Below are 23,389 nucleotides of genomic sequence, written 5' to 3' on the forward strand. Positions count from 1 at the left end.
CAAGGCCTCTCACTGATATTTTAGAAGTTTGTGGTTGTTTGAGCTTCCTTTCCAGGCCCTGGGGAAATAAGAGTATGGTAAATCAAAGCCCAGATCACTGTTAGCATTTATTTTACTTCTCATTATGACATGTATGCAAACACTTAAAAGAAATAGGAAAAAGGTATAATCATGATAAGATTCCTTTTTTCTGAAGAAAGTGGAATACTTTTCAAGTTTAATTTATTACACTTCTCCTTGATACTATAAACTGAATTGAGTGCCTCATCAAGTTTGACAGTTCACTTATACTTCTGATTCAGTGATAGTGCTTTTTAAAATAATTAATGACTCTTGAGAGATAATCCAAGAAAATAACTCTGTAAAATACTTCTTCTGTTCTGAAATGGGTCTTAATTTCTTGCATTTTTTCTTTTCTAAGTGAGTAAGTTTTAAAACTGCAAAATGCAGTTGAGTACTTAACTGTTAAGTACTCAAAAAAAAGTTATTTGGCTACCTTTGGAAGAAATTTTTCATTTTCATTTGCAGTTTTTCTGCTTTCCTTGCCCATGAAAACCAAAGTTCAGTGTAAGATTGAGGATATATAATGAATCAAAAATATTTAATAACGTTCAGTGAAATCTAGGTGACACTTTTTTTTCAGTTTGATGCATTCTCCTGCATAATCGAGTGAGTGGAGAAAGAAACTGCTGATTTTATATATTGCAAAAAAAGTGTCATCCTAAATCTGGATGCTTTTGTCCTCATGCTAAAATGAGATGCTCTGAAGGCTGTCTTCTTTCATCCCTGTTCTCTTGAGAGAGGCTCTGCATCTAGCTTCTCAGGTGGCATAAAGAAGCTTTGCCTACATTGAAGTTAACAGAGGAATGACAGATTATGCCAGCTGAGAATTGAGGTACAAGACTTCAGCTACCAGAACTGAAATGATAAAATCATCCCATGGGAGGTAACCTAACCTTTCACAGTTTATTGATCATCTGACTTGTACTTCTGATGTCACTAGTTATTCTTAGCATTTCAGCTTCTCGCTCCTGCCGTCTGCCTCGCGGGTCTTGCTGTGGCACTGCTTCCCCCAGGAAGCTGCCAGCCACCTCTCCTCCAGGGAACAGGCTCCAGATTAGGACATTTTCTGCACTCTTGAACACTGAACAATTGCTGTTCAGTGGCAGTTTTCATGCCAGTCTCAGTCCTCTTTAGTCATGGCTATTCAAAACCACTTTCCTCGCTTAATTTCCCGGCATCCTCACCACGGACACATCGCTCCTGTGTTAGCTCCTTATTTACACTGTGGTCTCACTGCCTCCTTATCACTGTGCCAGGGCTGCTCTTATATTACACAGTGAGCAGTGTCCCTCTAATGCAGCTTCTCAGAGCAGAAATTTAACTCCTTTTCCTGTGTTTCATCCTCTGCTTGTGTCTTATTGCCTGGCTAGTCCTTCTCTGTCCCGTCTCCTGCCAGTTACTTTGTGGTTCTCATAGCTGCCAAAATTTCCCTCTTACTCTCTGTTCCTTATTCCTGCAACTTTCAGCCTCCTACGGTATTTCATCTTTTCAGTCTTTTCAAAGATTTTTTTTCAATCTGTTTCAAAGACACTGTTATAGCTTTTCAGGTATCAGTGCTTTTCAAGTCCTGAATGAGATGGCACATAAATCTGGTTAAAAAAATTCTAGGTTTAAATTGTAGAGTAAATTTAAAGTATTATCTTTATTGGTGAGGGGGTAAATCTTCCACTCTTCTTGGCATTTAGGGCTCTTTTCTATAAATTCCCTAGTGCTCTGATTATGTCATGACTGACTGATGGCTAATTCTGCAAAAAGTCTTTTTATTTTCTTTGTATGAAGAGGCCAAATGGAACCAGTTTCCTTTACACTAGAATGTGCAAAATTATTCTGGTTTTTTTTTTTTTTTTATTTTATGAAAAGCATATGAAAACTATGAAAAGAACTGTACAAGTTAATAATAACTTTAGGGTGGTTTTTTTTGTTGTTTTTGTAGAGCATAGTTCAAAAGAGTAGCACAGGTATAAATGCTTTTTTATTTGTAATACTTCACCAAGATACTGTCTGGAGTGAGCTGTGGCTATTTCTTTTCATACTGGTTCTTCTAGATTTTACTTGGGTTTTGTGTGTTTTCAGGAATATATTTGTATTACCTAATACTGCTGGTTGGAGAAACTTGTCATCTGTCTTTTGTCAGATGCAGTTTTATTTTAGTGTTCCAACTTCTGTAGTCCTCCTTGTTTACTTCATAAACTTTAACTGCTCCTTCTGTATAAGTCTGCCTTGAACAACCATGGCAGGAGAAGGAGGCTCATCAGCTTTATGCCCCGTTCCTATCTCCAGCCTTTTTTACTGTCCCAGCCCAACAGGATAACTGAGACATTCCTTTGGGAAAAGGTTATCTTGGATCCCTGAAGTCCCAGCAGTCCACACAGTTTTTCTTAAGTAAGAATCATAAATGTACTAGACAAGTTGGTCTATAAGCAAGTCTGCTGGAATTCTTCTTGATTGCATCTCAAATCAGGAAGGAAAACTGTTCAGCTGATGACAGCATTCCTTATTTCAGTTGCTGGATTTAAAGGTGGCAGAAATGTTTGCCAAGAAAGGTAACTGCCAACAAAAAAAAGGAAGATTGCCATCTTGGGAGGTGGTGGTAAGAAAGCGGGCTACTTTATTTTCTGATGTTTTCCTTTAGCATTTGTGATTTGAATAATACAATATTCCTAATACACCAGGAATTGAAACCAGTCACCAGAAACAGAGGTTGAAATGCCATCTCTTAGTGGAAGACTTAACGGTTGTTCAGTGTTCCCATTGTAAGGAATGGTTTCAAAATGCAAAGCCTGAGAGTTGGACCAAGTTCCTTTACCTCTTTTTACACATGCTCCAAGCATCTAAATCACTCAACAAGCATGCCCTTTTTCAAGTGTCTTATTTTCTTTCCACAGAATTTCAAAAGCCCTGTGGGAAATGCCATCTATGGAATATAATTGATATGGACACTCTTCTGAGACTATTTTTGTTGTTATGTTTCAAGATAAAGGCAATTGAGTATTTATAGGAAAAATAAATACATATGCCTTTTGCAATGTGTTGTAACTGAAAATTAAATATTTTTCTACTCAAATTTTGGCATATTTCCTGGAATCACTGAGCTTTCAGTAACATTTTTAGTTAATATTCTGCAGCCTACTGTTGTATTCACCGCAGCTGACTCGAGCTCAGAGAGTTTGTCTTTATTTAACCTTAGAGAGGAATCCCAGGCTTGCTATGCAGCTGGCAGAGCTGTTGGGAAGTATCTGCTGCGGGCTGCAGTGGAGAGAGTTGAGGACAGGATCTGAACTGTACCTGCTACAGCTTTACTTCATTGGTGATACGAAAATCCTGAAGCATAAATGAAGTTAGCCTTTACCAAAATCTGATTAATATTTGCTTTCATTATCAATCCCTTTCCTCCTGTGTCTAATATTTTTATGAACCCTGTTGCTGAGATTCTGCTGCTCCTTGTGATGTTTGAAGTTGAGGGCACTGATTAGGACATTAATTTTTTACCAGCAGAATATATATATATATATATATATATATATATATATATATATATATATATATATGTATTGATGTAGAGGGGGTTAAAAAACATAAGAAACCCCAATGAGAGTAAGCATTCTACATCACCTTTGTTCTCCAGAGTCTTCAAATTGCAATGATGTGGTGGTGGAGGGAAGATGCTTCAGCTAAAAGTCAAAGCTTTTAAAGATGCTGATTCTGATTCTCTGCTCCATGACACATTTTTCACACTGACACAGCTCCACAGAGCTGCTTTGTGTCTTTCTTGTCAGCTTGTAACAAGTATGAATGTAAAGGGCCTGTGGCATTAGGACAGTGAAACAGACAGTAGCAAACCATTCAGTTTGATTGGTGATCTTATAGTTACGTGTTTAGAATAATTTCATTGATGAGGTTGACTATTACTTAGTTCAGTTTTAAGACAGTAATTACCCCTTAAAGTTAATATTTGCTATGTCAGCAGTTATTAGGAGTATTGGTGGTTAGCAATATTTATGCCAGGAAATAATGTTTGTCTTTATTTGTTGGTAAGAATTGGCACTGAAATTATGTATTGATTAAATATTATGTATTGATTTCTATGGATTCAAGTCTAGAACTACCCCAATATTTCTTTTCTCCCACATTAGGAATGAGGTTAAGGTCAACTCGATGAAGTAGATATTCCAGTGCTAAAATTATTATTTGAGCGTGTGAAAGTTCTAGAAAACGTGTAGGTTACCAAACTGAGCCTGGGTTCAGTTGCAGATTTTACTAATAGTGAAAGGAAATTTCCATTGTTGAAAAACTCTGAAAGCCTCCCTTCATGCTACGTTCTCTGAAAATGAAGAAATGCAATGCTGGTCCAAGATGGGAAGTATAATCAGCCTGAATCACCGTGCAGATCTGTAGAGGTTGATTTTCAGCTAGTATCTGCAAAATAAGCTGCAGGGTTCAGTTTGCAAAGACTATTGTGAACCAAACCCTGCGGGGCTCAGTTTGCAAACACTATTGTGAACCAGACCCTGCAGGGTTTGCTGAGCTCCAGTTACTGCTCCTAGTAAAGCTTATTATCCTGTCACAGAAGATGTAAGAAAATCCATCTCTCCCCTTTAAACATGATAAACCTTTGTCACCTACAATGCAATTAATGTTAAAAATAGAAGAGTGCCAATGATAAGATTGTGACTTGCAGGCAATGAGCCATTGTCCAAGTACAGGAGACTTATCTGGAGGGCCAGTCAGCCTACACGGTTTGCTGTCAGCTTGCTGATTGCCATTTCTCTCCGGGTTTGATGAAATATTCATGTCTTTGCTCTGCTCTCTGCAAGCACTATTGATTTCTTGTATAAACGCGGCTATATTTAGTCTAGACAAATGGAATGTGGATTGCTGCTGAATAAATGGGATGAAAGGCTGGGGGTTTGCCTGTCCCTTTCTCTTGGTCGGTGGCAATTATTTATAATCAAGAATAGTTTTTGTAAGTTAAAGGTGATTTTTTATAATTTAGTGATTAGTCTCAGAACAAAAGTAAGCACTTAGACACAATCGATCTGTTGGGATAGTGGGCTAAGAAGCCAAATTATGCTGTGAGGTTTACAATCACAGTTTTTAGGATTTTTTAAAAAAGACCCAGAAAAGTGTATGTTTTCAGAATTTTGAGAATCAAAAAAGTGTGATCAGCAGAAAATATTTGATGCCTTTTCCTTTATTTTTATAAAATCTTTTACTAATAGATAATTTTACTAATGATCATACAGTTAGAATTCAGTCCTCTCCATTTGCTGCAGTTTCAGCTTTTACTGCTTCAGTTTTGCTGCCTCTGCTTACTAGAATCTTTCTGTTTCGTTTTGGTTTTCTCCTTGGAAGCAAATACAGCTGCAGCAGAGAAGAAGGAGAAAATATGTTTAAAATCTTGTTCCCGAGTCATTTCCGACAGCATGTTTGTTTTCAGTTAATAATCTTATTTTCCAATGAAGATAGTGGAGGACTAGGAGCTAGAGTGAATGTGTTTGTGTTTCACTGTCCTCTTGTGGATGGAATCAGAACTGCTGGGCTTTAGCAGAGACCTTCAGCTGCTATTTATTTTCCTCTTGTAGATATGCTGCTTGTTAGTCTTTTGTTCTTCTGAAATAGTTAAAGTTACACTCACTCTCTTCACTTGATGTGAAAACCAGAGCTTGATAGGTATTGTAGTGAAAGTTATCAAATCTCTCTGTTCTGCTGCCTTTTAGTCCCTTTGATTTAAGTTAGGAGATAGAAAATCCTCCATTAAGTAGTTTAATGCTGGATTAAGAATTTATAACATCGCTACAACAGATTGAAGTAATTAATTTTCTTACAGGCCATATATAGAATGCTATATATGTGTCAAATACTTTTCCCGTGTTATATGTTATTCCTCTGTGTTTGCCAGATATATTTAAATGCAGTAGCCATGTAGCACTAAGAGCTTTTCCTGTGTAACAGTATCCTCAGAAAAATCTACATATTAGCTTTGCAAAATCTCTTGCAGTGCAGGGCCCTCATCTTATGCTGAGCAAGTGCCCTGAGTGTTTATTGTGTAGCATCAATAGTGCCTAGGAGATTTTCACTAAATATTTCTCCGTTGAGCTACGATCTGGTTTTAGAACCTGTGTTGTGTGTTAACCTGTTTAGCAGGATGTTAATCTGGAGTATTTTTGCAGAGAATGGAAGGGAAGGGCTGAAGATTGCATAGGTTGCATTAAATGTTTTCAAAGGACTGTACATGGACGCAGTCTGTGAGTGAAATGGGTCTTTTTCCCTGTAGGAATGCTCTCTGTTCTTCTTCTCCTGTTGTATTTACTATGTCTGTGTGTTGTTGCTCTCTTCCCGCAGTGGATGTGAAGTCGGAGGTTCCCGTGGGCCTGGAGCCGATCTCGCCGTTGGACTTGCGGACGGATCTCAGGATGATGGTTCCCATGGTGGACCCGATAATGCGCGAAAAGCAGCTACAGCAGGAGCTGCTCCTGATCCAGCAGCAGCAGCAGATTCAGAAACAACTGCTCATTGCAGAGTTCCAGAAGCAGCATGAAAACCTGACCCGCCAGCATCAGGCCCAGCTCCAGGAGCACATTAAGGTAGCAACATTTTTCATTTATCCCTTACTTTATCTGCAAAGTCAATGTGCTTAAGCAGACACAGAAAGGGAACTTGCCTGAAAGGTTTGACATGACTGAGAGATGGTGTTTGACTGCTCTTTTCTCTGTGTTGGGGTGATAAAAGCCTTTTAAAGCAAAACTGCTGGCAGTGAGTTGTGCACAGCAGACCGAGGCAATACTGTGAGAATCATTAAGCTCATGAAGCCACCACACCCACAGAAGATTGAATACCTGTTTTACAACCTGGATTTCTAGCTGAACTTCACTATGGCTGGTTTTTTGGTATATACTGTTTTCAATATGTTAAAAGACTGCTTTTTTGGGCTACTGTTTGAGTTTGTGACCACAAATCAAATTGATAGGAAAGTGCATAATATTTGCATTTGTAAAATGGAGGCAGACCCCTGATAGTGTTGTGTTTTCACTCTTCTCTGAGCTGCCTCACATAATACAAAGAGAAAATGATTTATGGGATTGCATGCACTATGGCAGGATTGCTATAATGGATTTTTACCGGGAATTTATGATCTTGCCTTTCATTTCATTTTTTCACTCTTATCTACTTGCCATTATGCTGCTGTGCTAAACTTCCACTTGACAGAGCTGACAAATGCAGCAGAGCACAGCAACCAGAGTTAGGTGATGCACAGGCAAAGAACAATGTGAAGTTTCCAGTCATCTTTGCCAAAAGAGGAAGAAGTGAAACCAGAGCAGCAGGCTCTCTACCTGACACTAGAGCTCAGTTTGGTGACAGCCAGTAATGCACTATGCTGCTTAAAAGTCAGTTAAAAGAAGTGTAAGCATAAAAGCAAGCACTGATCCTCAGTTACTCAAGGGGGTTGTTTTAACCTGGACTGACCTAGAAAACATTGCAAACTGCACTTTCTCATGTCTTTTTGTTCTGTGCAAGTTACAACAGGAACTACTAGCCATTAAACAACAGCAAGAACTCCTTGAAAAAGAGCAGAAACTGGAGCAGCAAAGACAAGAGCAGGAACTGGAGAGGCATCGCAGGGAGCAACAGCTTCCTCCCCTCCGAGGCAAAGAAAGAGGACGAGAAAGTAAGAGCCAATGTACCATGAATCCTAACAAGAAATGAATCTATTCCCCTTTGCATTCTCCCAGCCAAAATGAACTATGAACAGGAACCTGAAGGAAGCCTATTCCTGTGTGAAATACGCGGGTCGAGAAGTCAAGACTGTGCTTTGAGAAGGGCAGGGCCACCCACTGCACCCACAGAAACACATTTCTGGTTTGTGTGCAGACTTGGAAGGCTGCAGGAAAGCACAGCTTGACAGACTCGTAGATATGCATCTCAAGAGTCAAGCTCTTTGTACAAATAATTAGAAAATTTGAAATCATAAAGCTTCACAGTTTAAAAACTTATTTCTCAATACAGAAAGAACTACAGAACAGCAAAAATTAAATTAGTTGCTGAGATTTGTTTCAAGACTGAAAATAAAATGAAATCTTTAAGAATATCTTAAGATGAAACTTCTAAATATTTTGCTAGGACTTTTTCAAATTGTCTTGTGTTTGTTCTTGATGACATTTCTTGAGGTGTAACCAAGAGCTTTTTCTAGCTTATATACAGCTATAAAGAAAATAACTATAAAGATTTGTCAGGATTTGATGCTCACTAGAGGGAGACAGATACAAATAATTCTCTTTGGTGAGGTCAGTTGGAAAATCAGGTTGAAGTACAGTATGAAGATATTCAAAATGAAGCTGCCACAAACAGGTACTGTTACTTGCCCTACTAAATGAGCACAAGAATTAACTGACAACGACTGAAGCAGAAAAGAGCTTTTTTTCCTTGGGTGGAAAACTATTATCACTTCCACAGCTGTAGGTGTACCATGTTGTAGGCTTTAGAAATTAAGGTGTCCATGGTGCTCCTAGTACTTTGAAGAACAATGAGCCCGTAAAAAAATTTCCATCTTACTGACCTAGAAATGTGAGGGAGTGGAAACTGGAGGAACAAAAGGTTCCTCTAAATAGTATAAAAAAGTCAGCCTCCATATGAAGTTAGGCTTTATTAGTGCTCCTGCCAGAGGAAGAGCAGAGATGTGACCTCAATGGTTCCCTTCTCAATTTGAGCTTACTGGGTGGCTATTCAGGATGTAACAGCCAGCCAAGCACCTTGTGACCCCTCCAGGCCCAGCCCCAGCCCCAGAGTTTGTTGGTGGTGATGATCTTTTTAATGAGTAGAGGAGGGAAGGGAGGGGTGGGCAGAGGAGTTGGAGTATGAAGCAGAGCAGTAGTAGAGGTATTTTGTGGGCAATGGGTCACATGGGACATGCTCAGCATCTCAGCTGTGGTGTGTCAGGGCTGGGTAACCAAATACTTAGAGTATCAAATATGCCTTAGTGCTGCACCTTTGAAAGAAATGAGGTTTCATCCCTTTTTTTTTTTTGTCACTGATTACGTAAAACCAAAATATTTTTTGGTTCTCATACTTTTTTTTTTCTCTATAAACACTATTTTGGCCATGATGTCTCATGCTGCAAGCTTGAATTGGCAGTCTAACCTTACAATGACACGCTCTACTTTTTGTTCTCTACTGAGCTGGCCACCAAGAGAGGTCAAAATGAAGTGTCTCCTGTCCTCCAGACTTTGCACATAGAGGCTCTTAAGGAGCTCCAATTAAAAGACTCACTGCTGGCTCTTTCTGCAGTGTTCTGTTTATAACCAAGACCGTGTTCAGAGGACAATTTTGCTGTGTTACTACTAGTGCTTCATTAAAAGAAAAAGCATTCATTACTAAAAACTCAAACTGACCTTTTGTTACTGTCTTTTTAGTTCTATTGTTGGTTTTGTATTCGAATTGTTGGAAATTATCAGGAAATAATTTAAATTCTTTAGATACATCTGGCCCTGGATAAATGGCCTCATCTACTGTTGAAATATTCCTTATGACTTCACTGGATTTTTGGGTCATGGCCAGCTTCAGGCTTCCACAGACAAGCATTTAATCCAAATGTTATCTCATTTTGACTTTTTCTACCAATAGTTAGTTTATAGTTTACAAAACTTCCAGCAATAAGTCACAGACTCTGTTTTGTGGTTTGTTTTCTTTAAAAAGGTAATTTTTTTAAAGTAAAGATAAGATGCATTTAACTCTGTGTTTCTTAGGGGCAGTGGCCAGTACAGAAGTGAAGCAGAAACTTCAAGAGTTCCTGTTAAGTAAATCAGCTACAAAAGACTCTCCAGCAAATGGGAAGAATCATTCCATGAGCCGTCACCCCAAGCTCTGGTACACGTATGTTCTGTATTAAGCTGCTTCCTTGTCTCATTGAGGTATCAGCTAAAACTTGGCAGAATGCTTTTCCACCAGGGCTGTTGAGAGTCTGCCTCCAGAGCAAGGCAGCAGTTCAACCCCAAAGATTAGCAAAAAGCCAGAAAAGTTACATTTCTGGTTGAACTGAGGAGTAGTTGGTGTTCAGTGATGAGAACTATACAGAACAAGACTCTCTCAAAAATCTGTATAATTGTTTTTATTTCAGCTGCTTCATCTGTAGCATCTATAGCTGTTGCTATCACAAATTTTACAACCATACCTGTCATTTTTCCAAGTATCTTAATTTTTTGCAGTTAGAAAAAACTTTTTGTTTTTCTCACTTGGATTTTGAATCAATCACAAAACATTTCCTCTTGAAGAGATGCTGCTTTGCTTCCAGTGAAGTTGCTTGAATGGTGTTAGTAATTCACAAGGATTTTGAGAAAGACTGTGGTCATTTAACTTGTCTGACTCATGGATTTTAGTATCCAGACTGCATATTCTTATGATAACTTGCCCTTGACAAGAATCTGCTTAGACCAAGGAAGCAAGTGATTTTGTTGAGTCCTTCAAATGGTCTATTGCCATGTAAGAGTTTACAGTTTTACAATTTTTATTCCCACATAAATGAATCCAACAAAATGAACTGTCTGTGTTTCTGAAAGAGTTCAATGTCATGCCCGCATTGACCTTCAATAGGACAAGCAGAAGTGCTAGTGGTACACCAGATTTCCATCTTTTACTTATTCCTTTTAAAAAGGATTGCTGAAGGTTGGCCCCTGGAGTTTGCATTCTGAGCTAACCAGGGCATTTTGGTAAAATGATTTAATACATAGTTACATTGTGTTTGGTGGAGGTACAGTACTTAATTAATTTTTTCCTTCCAAATAATGCCTAAAACTCTATTGAATATGTAAGATTTCTGGACTAATAATCTGAGCCTCAGATGATTGAGTATGAGGAGCTCTGCAGAGGATGCCTTCTGCTACACTACAGAAAGTAGTACTTCCTCTCATGACAGAGATGTATTACTGATTAACCACACTGCGTTGGAAAGACGAGCAGAGTGTGTAAAAGGCCAAGTAAAATAATGTTTAGATAAACACAAAGTTTGAAAGTTTTTCTCCTTTCCCTCTCTTCCTCTCAAGATAAAAAAAATCAAGCAATCACCCCCCACCCTTTCCAAAAAACAAAAAACCCAACCCCTGTGTCTGAGCCACACGATGCAATTTCTACGTGGTTGTTCAGAAATCTCTGCCCACAATATTCCTTTCATACAGCAGTTGTCAGAAAACACTCTTCAGCTTGAAGCTTCTCTGCTGACATAAGGGCCATGTGCTGCAGAGTGGTGTGCTCACAAAATTTGCAAATTTAACTTAAAGTCAAGGTTTCATTTACCTTGTGCACTAAATAATTTGGGGGAAGGGGGTATCCAAGAGATAACAGGTCAGTATTTCTGGTTATTTTATACAAGCCCTCCTGCCCTGAAAATCCCCCACATTTTGATAGAGAAGCCTTGATCAATATATGTCTATTTGTACATGACAAACAAGCCTTAAGTGGCTTTTGCTGTGTGTCAGCTGATTCATATTAAAAAGCAACTACCTGAAATGGTCAATTCCCCAAACTGGAGACAGACCCTGTCTGTAGATCAACATGAATCTTATCCTATGTGACTTCGGTAATGAGTGCAAAAAATGCATTTTTGGGAATCCCAAGGAGTTCCATGACTTACTGTAAGAGTGAAATTGGTTACATGAGCCTGTGGTTTGTGCACACTCAGGCGAACAAGAACATAAACACAGCTGAGAGGTGTACAACATGTGTGGATAGTTACTGCTGGTCACCTCAGTGACAGCTAATTTGTGACCTCTGTGTCTGCTGCAGGGCTGCCCACCATACCTCACTGGATCAAAGCTCTCCACCCCTGAGTGGGGCCTCGCCACCATACAAATATACTTTACCAGGAGCACAGGATGCTAAGGATGATTTTCCACTTCGTAAAACGGGTGAGTTAGCGTCGTTTCTTCCAGCCCCTTGCCCAGCAGTTCTCCCACCCTTTATTTTAACCAGACTGTCCATCAGCAAGGCATATATCATGTTCCATAAGTTCAAGATGATACTATGAGTAAGTTCAAAGATCCAGCCTGCGTATTTCCAAGGTCAGCCTGGCCACATGGTACCAAGAGTCGGTGTTTCCCAGTGCTGACAGCTAGTGCGGGCCTTCAGTTCTGATAAATTTTGTTTCTAAATACATCTTCATTTCATGGATCTTTATTTTCTTTGCCTTTCTTCTGGCTTTAATAGCTATCTCTGCCCTGCTTGGTAGATAAAGTATCTATCTTCAGATGGTATTTTGCTTTTAGACAATGTTTTTCATTGCATTTTGAGGGGAAATCATGGAAGGAGGAAGAATAGGATTAATATTATAATTTGTGTCATTGATTGTAAGAGTTTGTAAGAGTATCACAGAGTATTCTGAGCTGGAAGAGACCCAGAAGGATCATGGAGTCCCACACTTCAGTGAATAGCCTATGTGGGGGTCTAACCTGTGACCTTGCCATTACCAGCACTGCACTGTGTCCATTTTGCATGTCTTCTGACACATAAAAAATGTTCTTTTGAAGGTTTTAGAATATTTTAGAAGATCTAACCATTGAATATATTTTCTTGACAGCAGGTGAACTGTAGACTTAGCTTTTTCTGCACCATAAAGAAAGCTAGAATGGCAGTGGAGTCCATGTGGCTGTTGCCTCAGGACCTTGGTGCAGTGACTGGTATCCAGGAATGCAGGGAGACACTCAGAGGAGGGGGGAAAAAGGGAAAGAAAACATTAGATCGCTTATTGCATGAGTCTGCTGTTGAGTGATATAGTTACGTTCAGAGAGAAGGTCTGACCCCCTACTGTGCTAACAGCCTTTGAATGCGATTTTGCCACTGGGAGATTGAAAACTAACTGCAAAACTGACTTGAAAAGAAGTGGCATTTGGAACCAGAAGACATTCAGAGAGAAAATCCAGCCTGAATCTAATAGTTTTGGGCTGACTCTCTAAGTTCATACTATATCCCCAAATATTTTCAAAGGAGTGGAAGCATGAAAAACAAAATGCTAATTTATTCTAGCTGAATTACACTTTGTACAATATAATGGCAATATAACAAAATTCTATAAAATCTTGTTCAGGCTGTTCAACATAAAAAGTCCTTATGTGGTTCTCTGTTTAATACCACCATAAAACATATATTTTCTATGCCAATAGACGATACACTTTCATTTTTTGAACAAAAGGATGCATTCTGCATCTTCTAAATGCTGTGAATTCATCTACATGTATTTGAAATGCAAGCTTTAATTTTTCTTCCATGTTTATGTATCTTAAATGCTATGATTGATATTTATGATGTGTCAGCCTGTTGATCTGTAAAACAAAACATTTTCAGACTTTGTAACAGTGAAGTTCTCGTGCAGCTGCTAATACTTTTATATCTCTGTGGGGGTTTCAAAATATTCCTTAATTCAATTCCCATTGTCTGCATAAGAGGACTATAATATAATTAAATCCAGATGTTTTCTATATGTTATTCCAAATATTTGGGCATGCAGTGCATCAGTTCCAAAATTGAACAAAGGACATGATGACTCTCTGAAAAGATATCTATAGAATAAATAGACAAATAATAATATAATCATTAATATAAACGTTTCTATGACATTGACACAGTGATTCTGATAAGCAAATATAAATGAAGTGTACAGCATGTTTATGTTACCAACAGAGGATATTTGATATGTCTCCATATCCGTGAAAATAGCAACTGTTAATATCCTGTTTACACATCCAGTCGCTCTGTGTGCTAGAGATGTTTCATTCCAGTCTTAGCAACATCCCCACAAAGTTTTCAATAATTGTTCATCAGGCTGATGTAAAAGCAACAGGAACCAAATCGACACAAGTCAAATGACCCCAAACTGCTCTGGGTGGCTGTAGGGCCATCCTCCAGGCAGAGGGGACATTGTGGAGCCTGTGTCATCCTCACGGGACCTTGCTAGACAAAGATGTCCCACGAACACTCATGGATATGGACAGGCTGTAAGCCTGCAGAAATCTGACCTTTGCCATGAGGGGTGAACCTCTTTTCCTTCCCTTTAGGCTATGAACTCTTATTGCCACTGGCTCCTGGCAAACCCTCTGTGGTGCTGAACCTGCGTGAAGTCAGCAATTCATATGAAAGCAGACCCCACATTCCTTTCAGCCTCAAAAAGGAATACCTGTTGTGACTTTTAATTACAGCTTTGTTTTGCTTTTTAGGTTACTTTTTAAAAAAAAATCTTCATAATATAACAGGGGTATATTTCTCTTCTCCAACTTTGTTAAAATGCTCTTGTAAGATAACTCTGATTGAATCAGGTACTCTGAGATCAGATTTAATGGGAAACAAAGCTGAATGATTCTTCCCTGACATCCTAATGTGTTTTTCAGTGCTAAGGGAACACCAAGTGTCACTCAGGCATAGTAAATCATGAATTTTGCTTGCTTACTTTCTTCTTCAGTAATCCATATAATCTTTGCTTAATTAGTTCTGAAGTGGCATCTCCTTTTTAATCTTCTAAAAATTAATTCCAAAAGAATGGCACAAAGGAAAATACTTTCTGCAGTTTTTTACTCTCCTAGTATATAGAATGGTGGAATGCTTAGATAGCTAGGAAAAGAGTCTTGCTCTGTCAGTGTTTAGGTACCAGAGTTAACATCCTAGTGCAGTGACTGTGGTTACTCAACAAGTTTCAGCCATGTGGATTGTTCCTTTCTGTGCAAAAGGCAGCAGAAGTTGTCAGCAGTGGGCTTCAGAAAGTTTTAGCTGCATGGAGGATTGGGACTGTCCTAGGGGCTAGAGGCCAGGATATGCAATGCTTTGCACAGCTGCATTCAGATGCTTGGTGTTGACAGACTTTGAAAAGAGTAGAGCAAGGGGAGCTATTGCTTCACTGGATAGATAAATGCACCATGAGAAGCTACACATCTGTAGCTATGAGCAGAATTTAGTGTAAACAGCATAAGATCAAGTTTTCAAAATCCCCCAAAACTTGCACCATGGTTACTAGTTGTAGTGTGTTGTCTACAAAGCACCCAAAAGCCTGAGCAGCACATGGATCATTAACTTTCAATGAGACTAATGTGTCTAAATTACCCAGAGAGGTTGGAAAATACCTCCCTATTACTGAACACTTTGGAAATTCATAATGACTGTTTTAAGAGCTCTGATGGGAGCCATGTACTTTTGAAAATCTGATCAATTAATAAGGGGAACTTTTTCTTGTTGAGCTCCTCTATTCTTTGACTATCTTTCCAGGAAAATATTATCCTCTTTATGAGGATACAAAACATGATAAGCAAGATGGGTTTGGTAGGGTAGAAGAGCTTTTCAAAGATTTTTTTTTCTGTTTTTTCTTTTACCATTTCAAAGTGCAGAAATTCTGGCAAATGGCCCTAACATTTGCACTTTTCCCAATCTTTAAAATTTCATTTTTTGTATGCAAGTGTTGATACAAACCAGCAAAAGCCAGTAAGTTCCCACAAGAGTTAGCTCTCTGGCTGAAGCTGTATACTTTTTAAAAATGTTGCTGTAGGTGGAATTTCTGCATTTTGTTTTGTGTTTTGGCTTTTTTAAGAAGAAATTCCTGGGGACATCATCATATCAAGTATGAACTGTTTTTTCTTTCCTGAGTTTAGCACAATCATGGAAGAATGGGAATGTCAATCAGTATTTCTATTTATTTTGATTTTCTGCCAGCTGAATCTTTCTTTGCAGATGGAGCTGTATGCTTATGACTTGCATTGTGTTTAGGGATCTGAAGATCTCTCACAATGTAACAATTTGAGAAGATGTTTGTAGCTCACTTTCCAAAAATTGGAAGCAAATTCAATGGAAACATAGCATGGGGGTTTTTTAAATAACAAATAGTGTGAGGTACTTCCTTGGATGGGAGAAGTTGCGTAATTCCATACAGGAAAAAAGAGGAGATGAAGGATTGTTTAATGTTATATGTGTGTTATATATGTGATGAAAGAGAGGAAGAAGGCTGTCCTGCACAGCCATGAAGATCACTCTGTAAAACTCATATTAAGTTAACCTGATTAGGCAGTAGAATAACAGTTTAGCTCTTGTGTAAATGAGAATGAAAGATTCCTGAATGAGAACTCAGCAGATGTAATTTTTTAAGAAAAGAAATTAATTAGAATATTTCCTTACTGGTCTTTGTGCACTTAGTGACTCAGTAATTGACTGTAGCAGTCGAAAATCAGAAGAAAAACATTTTGTGTGTGAAGGTTTTTCTCCTTCCCCCTTTTGTGCCACCAAATTTTATTTCTGTTTGCATTTTCTAGGAAAAGCATTCTTTTGTGATGTAACAGTATATGAAAAAGCTGGATTTCTTTTGGTTTTTATTTAAAAAAACCCTTGGAGTATCCCAAACCCTCAATTACCATGTCTGCCAAAATGAGGAAGTCCATCTCAGTGGAGAGAAGTGCTGTTTTTCTCTGAATTTATGAGCAAGAACAATAAATGGGAGAGGCACTTTGTTTACTGAAGCAGGGAAACGAGGCAAACATATGATTCTCCTAATTTTATCCCATTTTCCAGGGATGCTAAGCATTCCTGCCTCTCCAGACTCCATATTTTCCTGGGCTGGTGAAACATCTCAACAAATTTGGACTATGTAATGTGCTCAGGAGAAATCAGTACTTATCACAGTGGGAAGGAGGAAAGTACCCTGATCTTGGATCCTCTTCACCAAACGTTTTCAGCCTTCCCAAATTCAGTATCAGAAACTTCAGAGCATGTAATTAGTAGTAGGAATTTTTAGAAAGAGAAAAAGCTTCTGCTTGCAGTTGCAGAGTGAATCGGAGGCAAAGCTCCTGGATTCAGGTAATGAACAGGCCAAGCTGGTGTCCAGGCCCTGGGAGCCAGCAGCTCCAAGGAAATGTGATGTGGTTGTAGCCACAGTGTGGGGCTGCTCTTGTCTCCAGCCCATCAGAGCACTTCAGCCTCCCAAGCTAGGGCTGAGGAGGGATGTCCTGTCATTCTGATTGAGCTCAAGTTAGAGGAGAATTTATTTAAGATGTCTTAAAACTAAATAAAAATGAGTGCTAGGTTAGGCTTAATGACACTGGCAAAGAGAAAAGGAATTGTGTAGGTATGCTTTGGTATCATGAAAGCTGTCTGGGCCTGCACAGGGTTCAACAGGAGTCATCACCAGAATGATTCTCATGAAGACCATCATAGTCTTCCCAACAGTGGAAGGTTATTCTCCTAATTTATTTTGTTTAACACTTACTTTTAATTGCAGAGAGCAAGTTTTTTGTGAGTGGGTAAAAAATTTACTTAATTTCCAAATTCAATGTCTTTTGTTTTTAGCAAAAATCCCACTCCATGTATTTATGTCATGTTCTGTTTTGCCAGTAATTATTCTATGACACTACTAACCCTTTTTCATAACAAAACTAATTATACAATCTTCATCAAAATACTGTCTTAGTTCTTTTACTGACCAGTGTATAACCAAAATTGAATTATGAAGTTCTGCTTCATGTGAGTACATAAAAGCTTTCTTACACTGTGTATGTTTCCAAAAATGCTTTGTAAATTAGCATTAAGAAGTGCCTTGCATAACTTTTTGATAAGCAAGTAATCAGATACCAGACACCTTTTTGACTTTTGAACCTAAAGAAACCCCTTCAATAAGCAACAGGGAGCAGTCCTAAAATCTAAAGCATTTTAAGAGCGTAATGTCCATTGAAAACGAAGTGGAATGTTTTTAATGAGTATTTCAAAGCTTATTCCCTCTGGATAAATAAGTTACAAAATACTGCATATAAAATTTGAGACTCTTTGAAGTCAGTAGAAACCATCCTGTTTGATTTCAGCAGGACTAGGGACTTTCTTCCACTGTATCTAGAGCAGGGACAGTTGAAAACTTTTAGAAAAGTAAACAAGAACATCTAAAGATGAAAAACAGAGAAATGAAAAGTGGAAATCACATGGTATGGGATCATCCAAAATAGAAGATATCGGTTAGCATAGACTGCACTTCTCCAAAGTCCTGCAAAACATAGTTTCACTGAAAAATCTATTCAAACCCACAGCTCTAATTAAGGGGTTTAGCTGCCAAATAATGTGTTGTGGCTAAAGCCAAGTGAGTATTACAGAGCCATTCATGAGCAAAGGCATAAGCTTTGTACTTTGCTTTTGATTTTCTCATGGGAAAGTAATATAAATGAGAGTGATACCTCCCTGTTGGCTTTAACTGTTAGAAATGCAAAGCATGCTGAAACTGTACATAACTCTCTTCCAAAGGAAAGGAAATAGCATTTCAATGGTTTTCCTCAGTGTCTCGTTGAGTTATGGTGGTGCACAATTATTCTTGTTAAATTACTCTAGCAGATGGAAGGTTGCATTGTGTATTTAGCTAATTAAGTTGTAGGGGACTGGAATTATATCCCAGAGCATAAAAAAATCTATCTAAAAGTAAATTTATTTTAATTCCGTATGGTTGTGAAGGTGTAGTATGGATGTTCAACTAAGACTTCAGATGTGGGGTTTTTCTTCTCACTTTGCTTTACATGAGGAGATGCTTTCACAAAGTTGGCCTTGCCTACAGAAGTTCAAGAAGACAAATGTGTCTTGAATGTCTAAACAACTTTGGAGCCAATTTTATCTTCATTTTTCTTCAGTGGGGCTGAATCGCCTTCCTCCTTTTTAGATGAACTTGGCCAATGGTTTTCATCGGAGAGCAAGATCTACTGTGTTTTGGTTGCTTTTGTTTTCTTGGCACCCTGTTGCCTTTTCACAACTCCAGAGTACAATTCAGTGGTCTAGACCTAACCAGCTCACTTTTACTGATAACATTGATGCCCTGTTAAACTGGGGGAGAAGATGATGGTGTTTCATCATGAATTTCTGAAGGTTGATGAAATATTGGACTGTACTTTTTGCCTGATGTCAGTGAGTCATCACTGCTGGATGTTTTCTTAGATTAAAATCTGTGGGATTTAACCACCGTGTGAACTAGTTCCTTCTTTTATGGGACTTGGGAAACAACATAATCATGAATGTGATTATTCTATAAAAAATAGAGTATGTATCTAGGGGTCAAATAGTGACCATGGCAAAAGCCTTGACTTCATGGGCTAGGGGATTATCTGCAACAGTTCTTCACTGAACAGAATATTTTTTATTGGGATTCAGTGGATTTGGGAGGAGGATTTAGACTGAAGGGTGGGATTTGCTCTATTTGCAGAAAGTAGGATATTGTATTCCCATCACTTCTTCCCATCTAAAACTGATTGGTATAGATGGTCAGAAGAAAGGGTAAGAATTACTAGTGGAGACCTAATGAGAAGGACTGCCAGTCATGCATATCCTAATTTATTTATTGAATTACTGTGATTCAGATGAGGGATATCCTCTATTCAAACACCTGTTTCATCTCCTTTTTTCCTCTGCATCTCCTGAGAACTCAGAGGAGTTGGCTCCAGAAAGTGCTATAAAGTTACAGAATTTGATGACATGGAGAGAAGATGAAAATTAATTTTAAACTATCCTTATTCCTTAATTCTATGGTTCAAGCCAGTATAGTAGTATTTGCTTTTTAATCCCCTACTTATTATGGGAAAAGGATATTATTTTACCTGTAAGAAGATGAAGATGAACCTGACATAGCAGTGAAATGTCATGGTTTCAGCAGACTTGAGATGCAACGAGGTTTCATAAGGCCCAGTAAAACCACAGCCTTCTTGAAACTGCTGAAGAACCCTGTGGTGCAAATGCAAGGAGATGCTGTTTCTTTGCTAAAAACCAGAATTTATTGGAAGTTCTATCGAGAGACCTGCTGTTTTGCCTTATAGCTTACATGAAGAACATATATCAGCAGGAGATAATACATCATACTGTTCAGATATTCAGGATCTCCCATTTTGGCTAAATCCAAGCAGTACAATAATTTCTACATCTAACTCAATAAATCGTGCCTAGAAAGATAGCACTTGTTTAAATGGATAATGAAACAAATATTTTATGTTTCATACAGACTGCAGTGAATAACAAAGAAAAGTTAGGTATTTAAAGTAACTTCAGAGTATTTAAAGTAACTTTAATTTTTGAACCTGCTTTAGAAAATTAATGAAAATTTTCTAATCTTGTTAAATTGGTTTCCTTAGCCTGAAGAGAGCAGAAAGGCTGCAAGATCCCCTCTAATCTAATTAGCTCTTTTACCATGTGTTTCACTAAACCTGTTTTTTTATTTAGGCCATGGATATTTACCTTAGTCTGAAAAAATAAAGCATTCTACCTTTTACAGAAGTAAAATAAAGCAAAGGACTAAAGGGTTTCACATATGACCAGCACTCCCCATAAAGTGAATGGTTGTACAGGAAACAGTTTCAGTAGATCCTGAAAACATATTAGGTGATGCAAGCCAGAAAAACAAAGCATCTCCATCCTGTACTGCTGTATCTGGTTCTCCTGCCTTGTTGGGACCACCCAGCAGTCAGGTCCATGTAGCTCTTGGAAGAGCTTGAGAGGGCATGTGTAAATAACTTTCACTCTCATTAATCTAATTTAAAACTCTTTCAGAAGTGGCGTTTTCAAACACCAGAATTGAGAAGTCATTGAACCCACAGAATTATACTACATGCGAATTGCTACCATCTTCTAGTCTGTCATCCAGTGGGGAGAATGTCCACATGGTGTTGTCCAATATTGTCTTCCACTGGGATGTGGCCTTTTACAGCAAATGTCAGTCAGTCATGTATGAAGACAAAGAGGCAGCGCTCATCTTGCCTGTGCTTTATATAATCATGTGGAGGTGGTTGAAGCACTCTGTGGCTGCCTACAGGAAGCCAGAGCAGCAATCAGAAACTTCATTCAGAGCAGAGAATAGTTACGTGATTGTGAGAACCACGTGCCGTAAAGGCTGCGAGACCACCAGGTCTCTCAGGACTCATTCACAACTCTTCACAAAGCAGCTGAGGAAGCTGGAAACAGCTTTTGTCCCTGACCTCTGTCTCTCTGCCTCTCTGGCTTTCTGCCAGGCTTTGGTTGCGTCCATAGTTTTGCTGAAGAAGCCCAGATTATCTTCATGTTTATCCTTTCTGGTGGTTCTTAGGGCTGTCTTGTGCATCTGATTCTGCCTGCCACAACTGTAGGGGGAACTGGGAAGTTTCTCCTTAATCCACAACCTTCAGACCAGTTTCTTAGGAACCTAAGAGATGACTGTTCTGGTTGGTTTTGTTGCAGTATTAATGTGGGATTTGACCTTTTCCTTGATCTCCAGACCCTGGCATGGCATAGGCAGGCAGGCTGTTTTATTAGCCCACAGCACCCAGGAACCTCTTGAGCTATGCAGTGGACCCAACAAAATAAGGATCTCTTCACAGTGTGTTTTTTTCCAGTTCTGCCCCTCCTGCTTCAGGATAAATCACAAGAAAAATCTCCAGGTTATCTAATTATCCACATGCAGCATCTTCTTGAAAATATTCAATTGCCAGAGTGCTAGAAAGAAACTTGAGAAAGCATAAACCAGTGGCGTGCTGGCATTGTGCTAACCTGCTCCATCTTAATGTTCATTTTGCAGTTCTGATGGTGTGTAACCACACATCATCATTTTGTGCTGTAACTTTGAGCTATCTTAGGCATGGAGTGTTATGGTTCTGTGTTGTACGGCACAAAATCCTTGTCTGTATGTGAGTCTCTAGTACAATAGTATTAAAAAAAGCAACCTGTGTGGTGTGAATAAACAGATTTCTTGACTCTGTATTCAGTTACTCATACTTGTTAGATATAAGCCAGAAAAAAACCCAAACTCCTGCATGGAGTACAGTGCAGAATATATTCAAATCAGTACATATGACTCTTCACAGCTTAAAAAAACTATAGCTAAAGAAATAGAGAATACCTGTGAAGATTTGCTTGGAGATCTTTTTGGTTTTTTCTGGTGACCTAATTATGTTAGGGGAGTTCAAGTTGCTGTTTTAAAAAGGATCTTAGTGATAACAGTTGATGCTTGGGCGACTGTGGACAATTTATCTTTCTCAAGGAGGATGTCAGTTTTGCAGCTGTTGCTCATGCTGGTGTTGGAATCTTTTTAGCCAAATTTAGCATCATTTAGCTCAACTGCCCCACAGCTTTTCTAAGCCAGCCTGCTTGTGAGGAAAAGGAAATGCTTTCAGTTTAGAGCCTTTTGGAATCTGGACAAAAGCTCACTTTCTGTTCTTCAGGCTTCTCTATAGGGCTTTAGCCTCAAGATGAGGACCTGCTTGCTATGCACCCTCTCCCATCCCCCATTTCCTGCCTGGCTTCATTAAATGCTGATTTGAAGTTGGCACACACTCCTCTGATACAAAAGTACTACTGTGTTCCAGGAACCATCAGAAAGTAGTGCATTATTGTCTTTTACATTCTCTTCATATATGTCTTCTCCCCACTCGTAAAAAGGATTTTCATTCCTTCTTCTTAAATATCTCTGTATGTTTAACAAAAAGAAACAGTGAAGAAAAGCCCTGTCAAGAAAACTTCAGATCATTTGGGAGCAATCTGGCCTCAGGCTATATTATTAATGCTAGTATCTGCAAATTGCTAATATTAAGGTAAGCGGAGTATAGGACGTAATGACTTCACTGAGTCATTTTCCCATCTCTTGTGCCTGTATTTGAGCAAGACTAGTTTGTTTCACCTATCAGTGATGAAATTATTGTGTACCTACATAGAAGCCTGTATATTTTCCATTTTTAACAGTACAGTTACTTCATTCTTTCTTCCTCTATGAAGTCACTGTAAATTATGAGAAAATGAATTCAGACACTGTTTTTCTCCTTCACCCACAGCCAAAATTCTTAGTTCTGTAAACAGAATTTCAAGTAATGGCAAAATGACTTAGGTAAAGTATTATTTTACCTTAAAATATTAGGTAATCAATCCTTTGGCCTGTGATATCTTCTGATGTTAACTAATCCTTTCTGTGTCTTTCTTATCTGTTTCCCACATAGAATAATTTAAAGGTCATCATTAATCCATAATTACCAGCACTAAAAAGAGAATAAGCCAGGTAATAGCAATAAAACTGAACAAGTCATATTACTGCAACATCTCAATATTCCAAACTATGCTACATCTACATAAAAGAAAGTCATTTTCAGACTATTCTTTCCTGAAATCCTCTGAAGTGGATCACTCAAATTGGTGCCAGCTGATTCTCATTGAGAACAATGACACAGGCTTTGATGGCCTTCACAGAAAATAGCTGTGTCTTTTTGTTTTCTTTGCTAAAAACACTTTCAAATAATATATGTTCACTTTCTCCAAGTGTAAATTGATTATTACTTATTCCAAAATGCTTACTATATTAGAAGTGCAAAGAGGTTAGCTAAACAAAGACCAACTAAACCAG

The 23,389-nt window shown here is 38.5% G+C and overlaps 1 protein-coding gene across 13 annotated transcripts in view; it reads left to right on the forward strand.

Annotated features, from left to right (window-relative positions):
* The window catches only part of HDAC9 (histone deacetylase 9), a 270,346-nt gene that overhangs the window by 221,815 nt on the left and 25,142 nt on the right, over positions 1-23,389 (forward strand). For 7 of the 13 annotated variants that reach the window (XM_050971717.1, XM_050971723.1, XM_050971714.1 and 4 more), the window contains 4 exons: positions 6,406-6,647; positions 7,579-7,729; positions 9,804-9,930; positions 11,836-11,957. In XM_050971717.1, coding sequence (XP_050827674.1) covers positions 6,406-6,647; positions 7,579-7,729; positions 9,804-9,930; positions 11,836-11,957 — 642 coding nt within the window. The remainder of the gene's footprint in view (positions 1-6,405; positions 6,648-7,578; positions 7,730-9,803; positions 9,931-11,835; positions 11,958-23,389) is intronic. The other 6 variants (XM_050971715.1, XM_050971720.1, XM_050971716.1 and 3 more) reach the window with 3 other exon arrangements.

This window comes from Serinus canaria, chromosome 2, assembly GCF_022539315.1.
Source record: "Serinus canaria isolate serCan28SL12 chromosome 2, serCan2020, whole genome shotgun sequence".
Taxonomy (NCBI): domain Eukaryota; kingdom Metazoa; phylum Chordata; class Aves; order Passeriformes; family Fringillidae; genus Serinus; species Serinus canaria.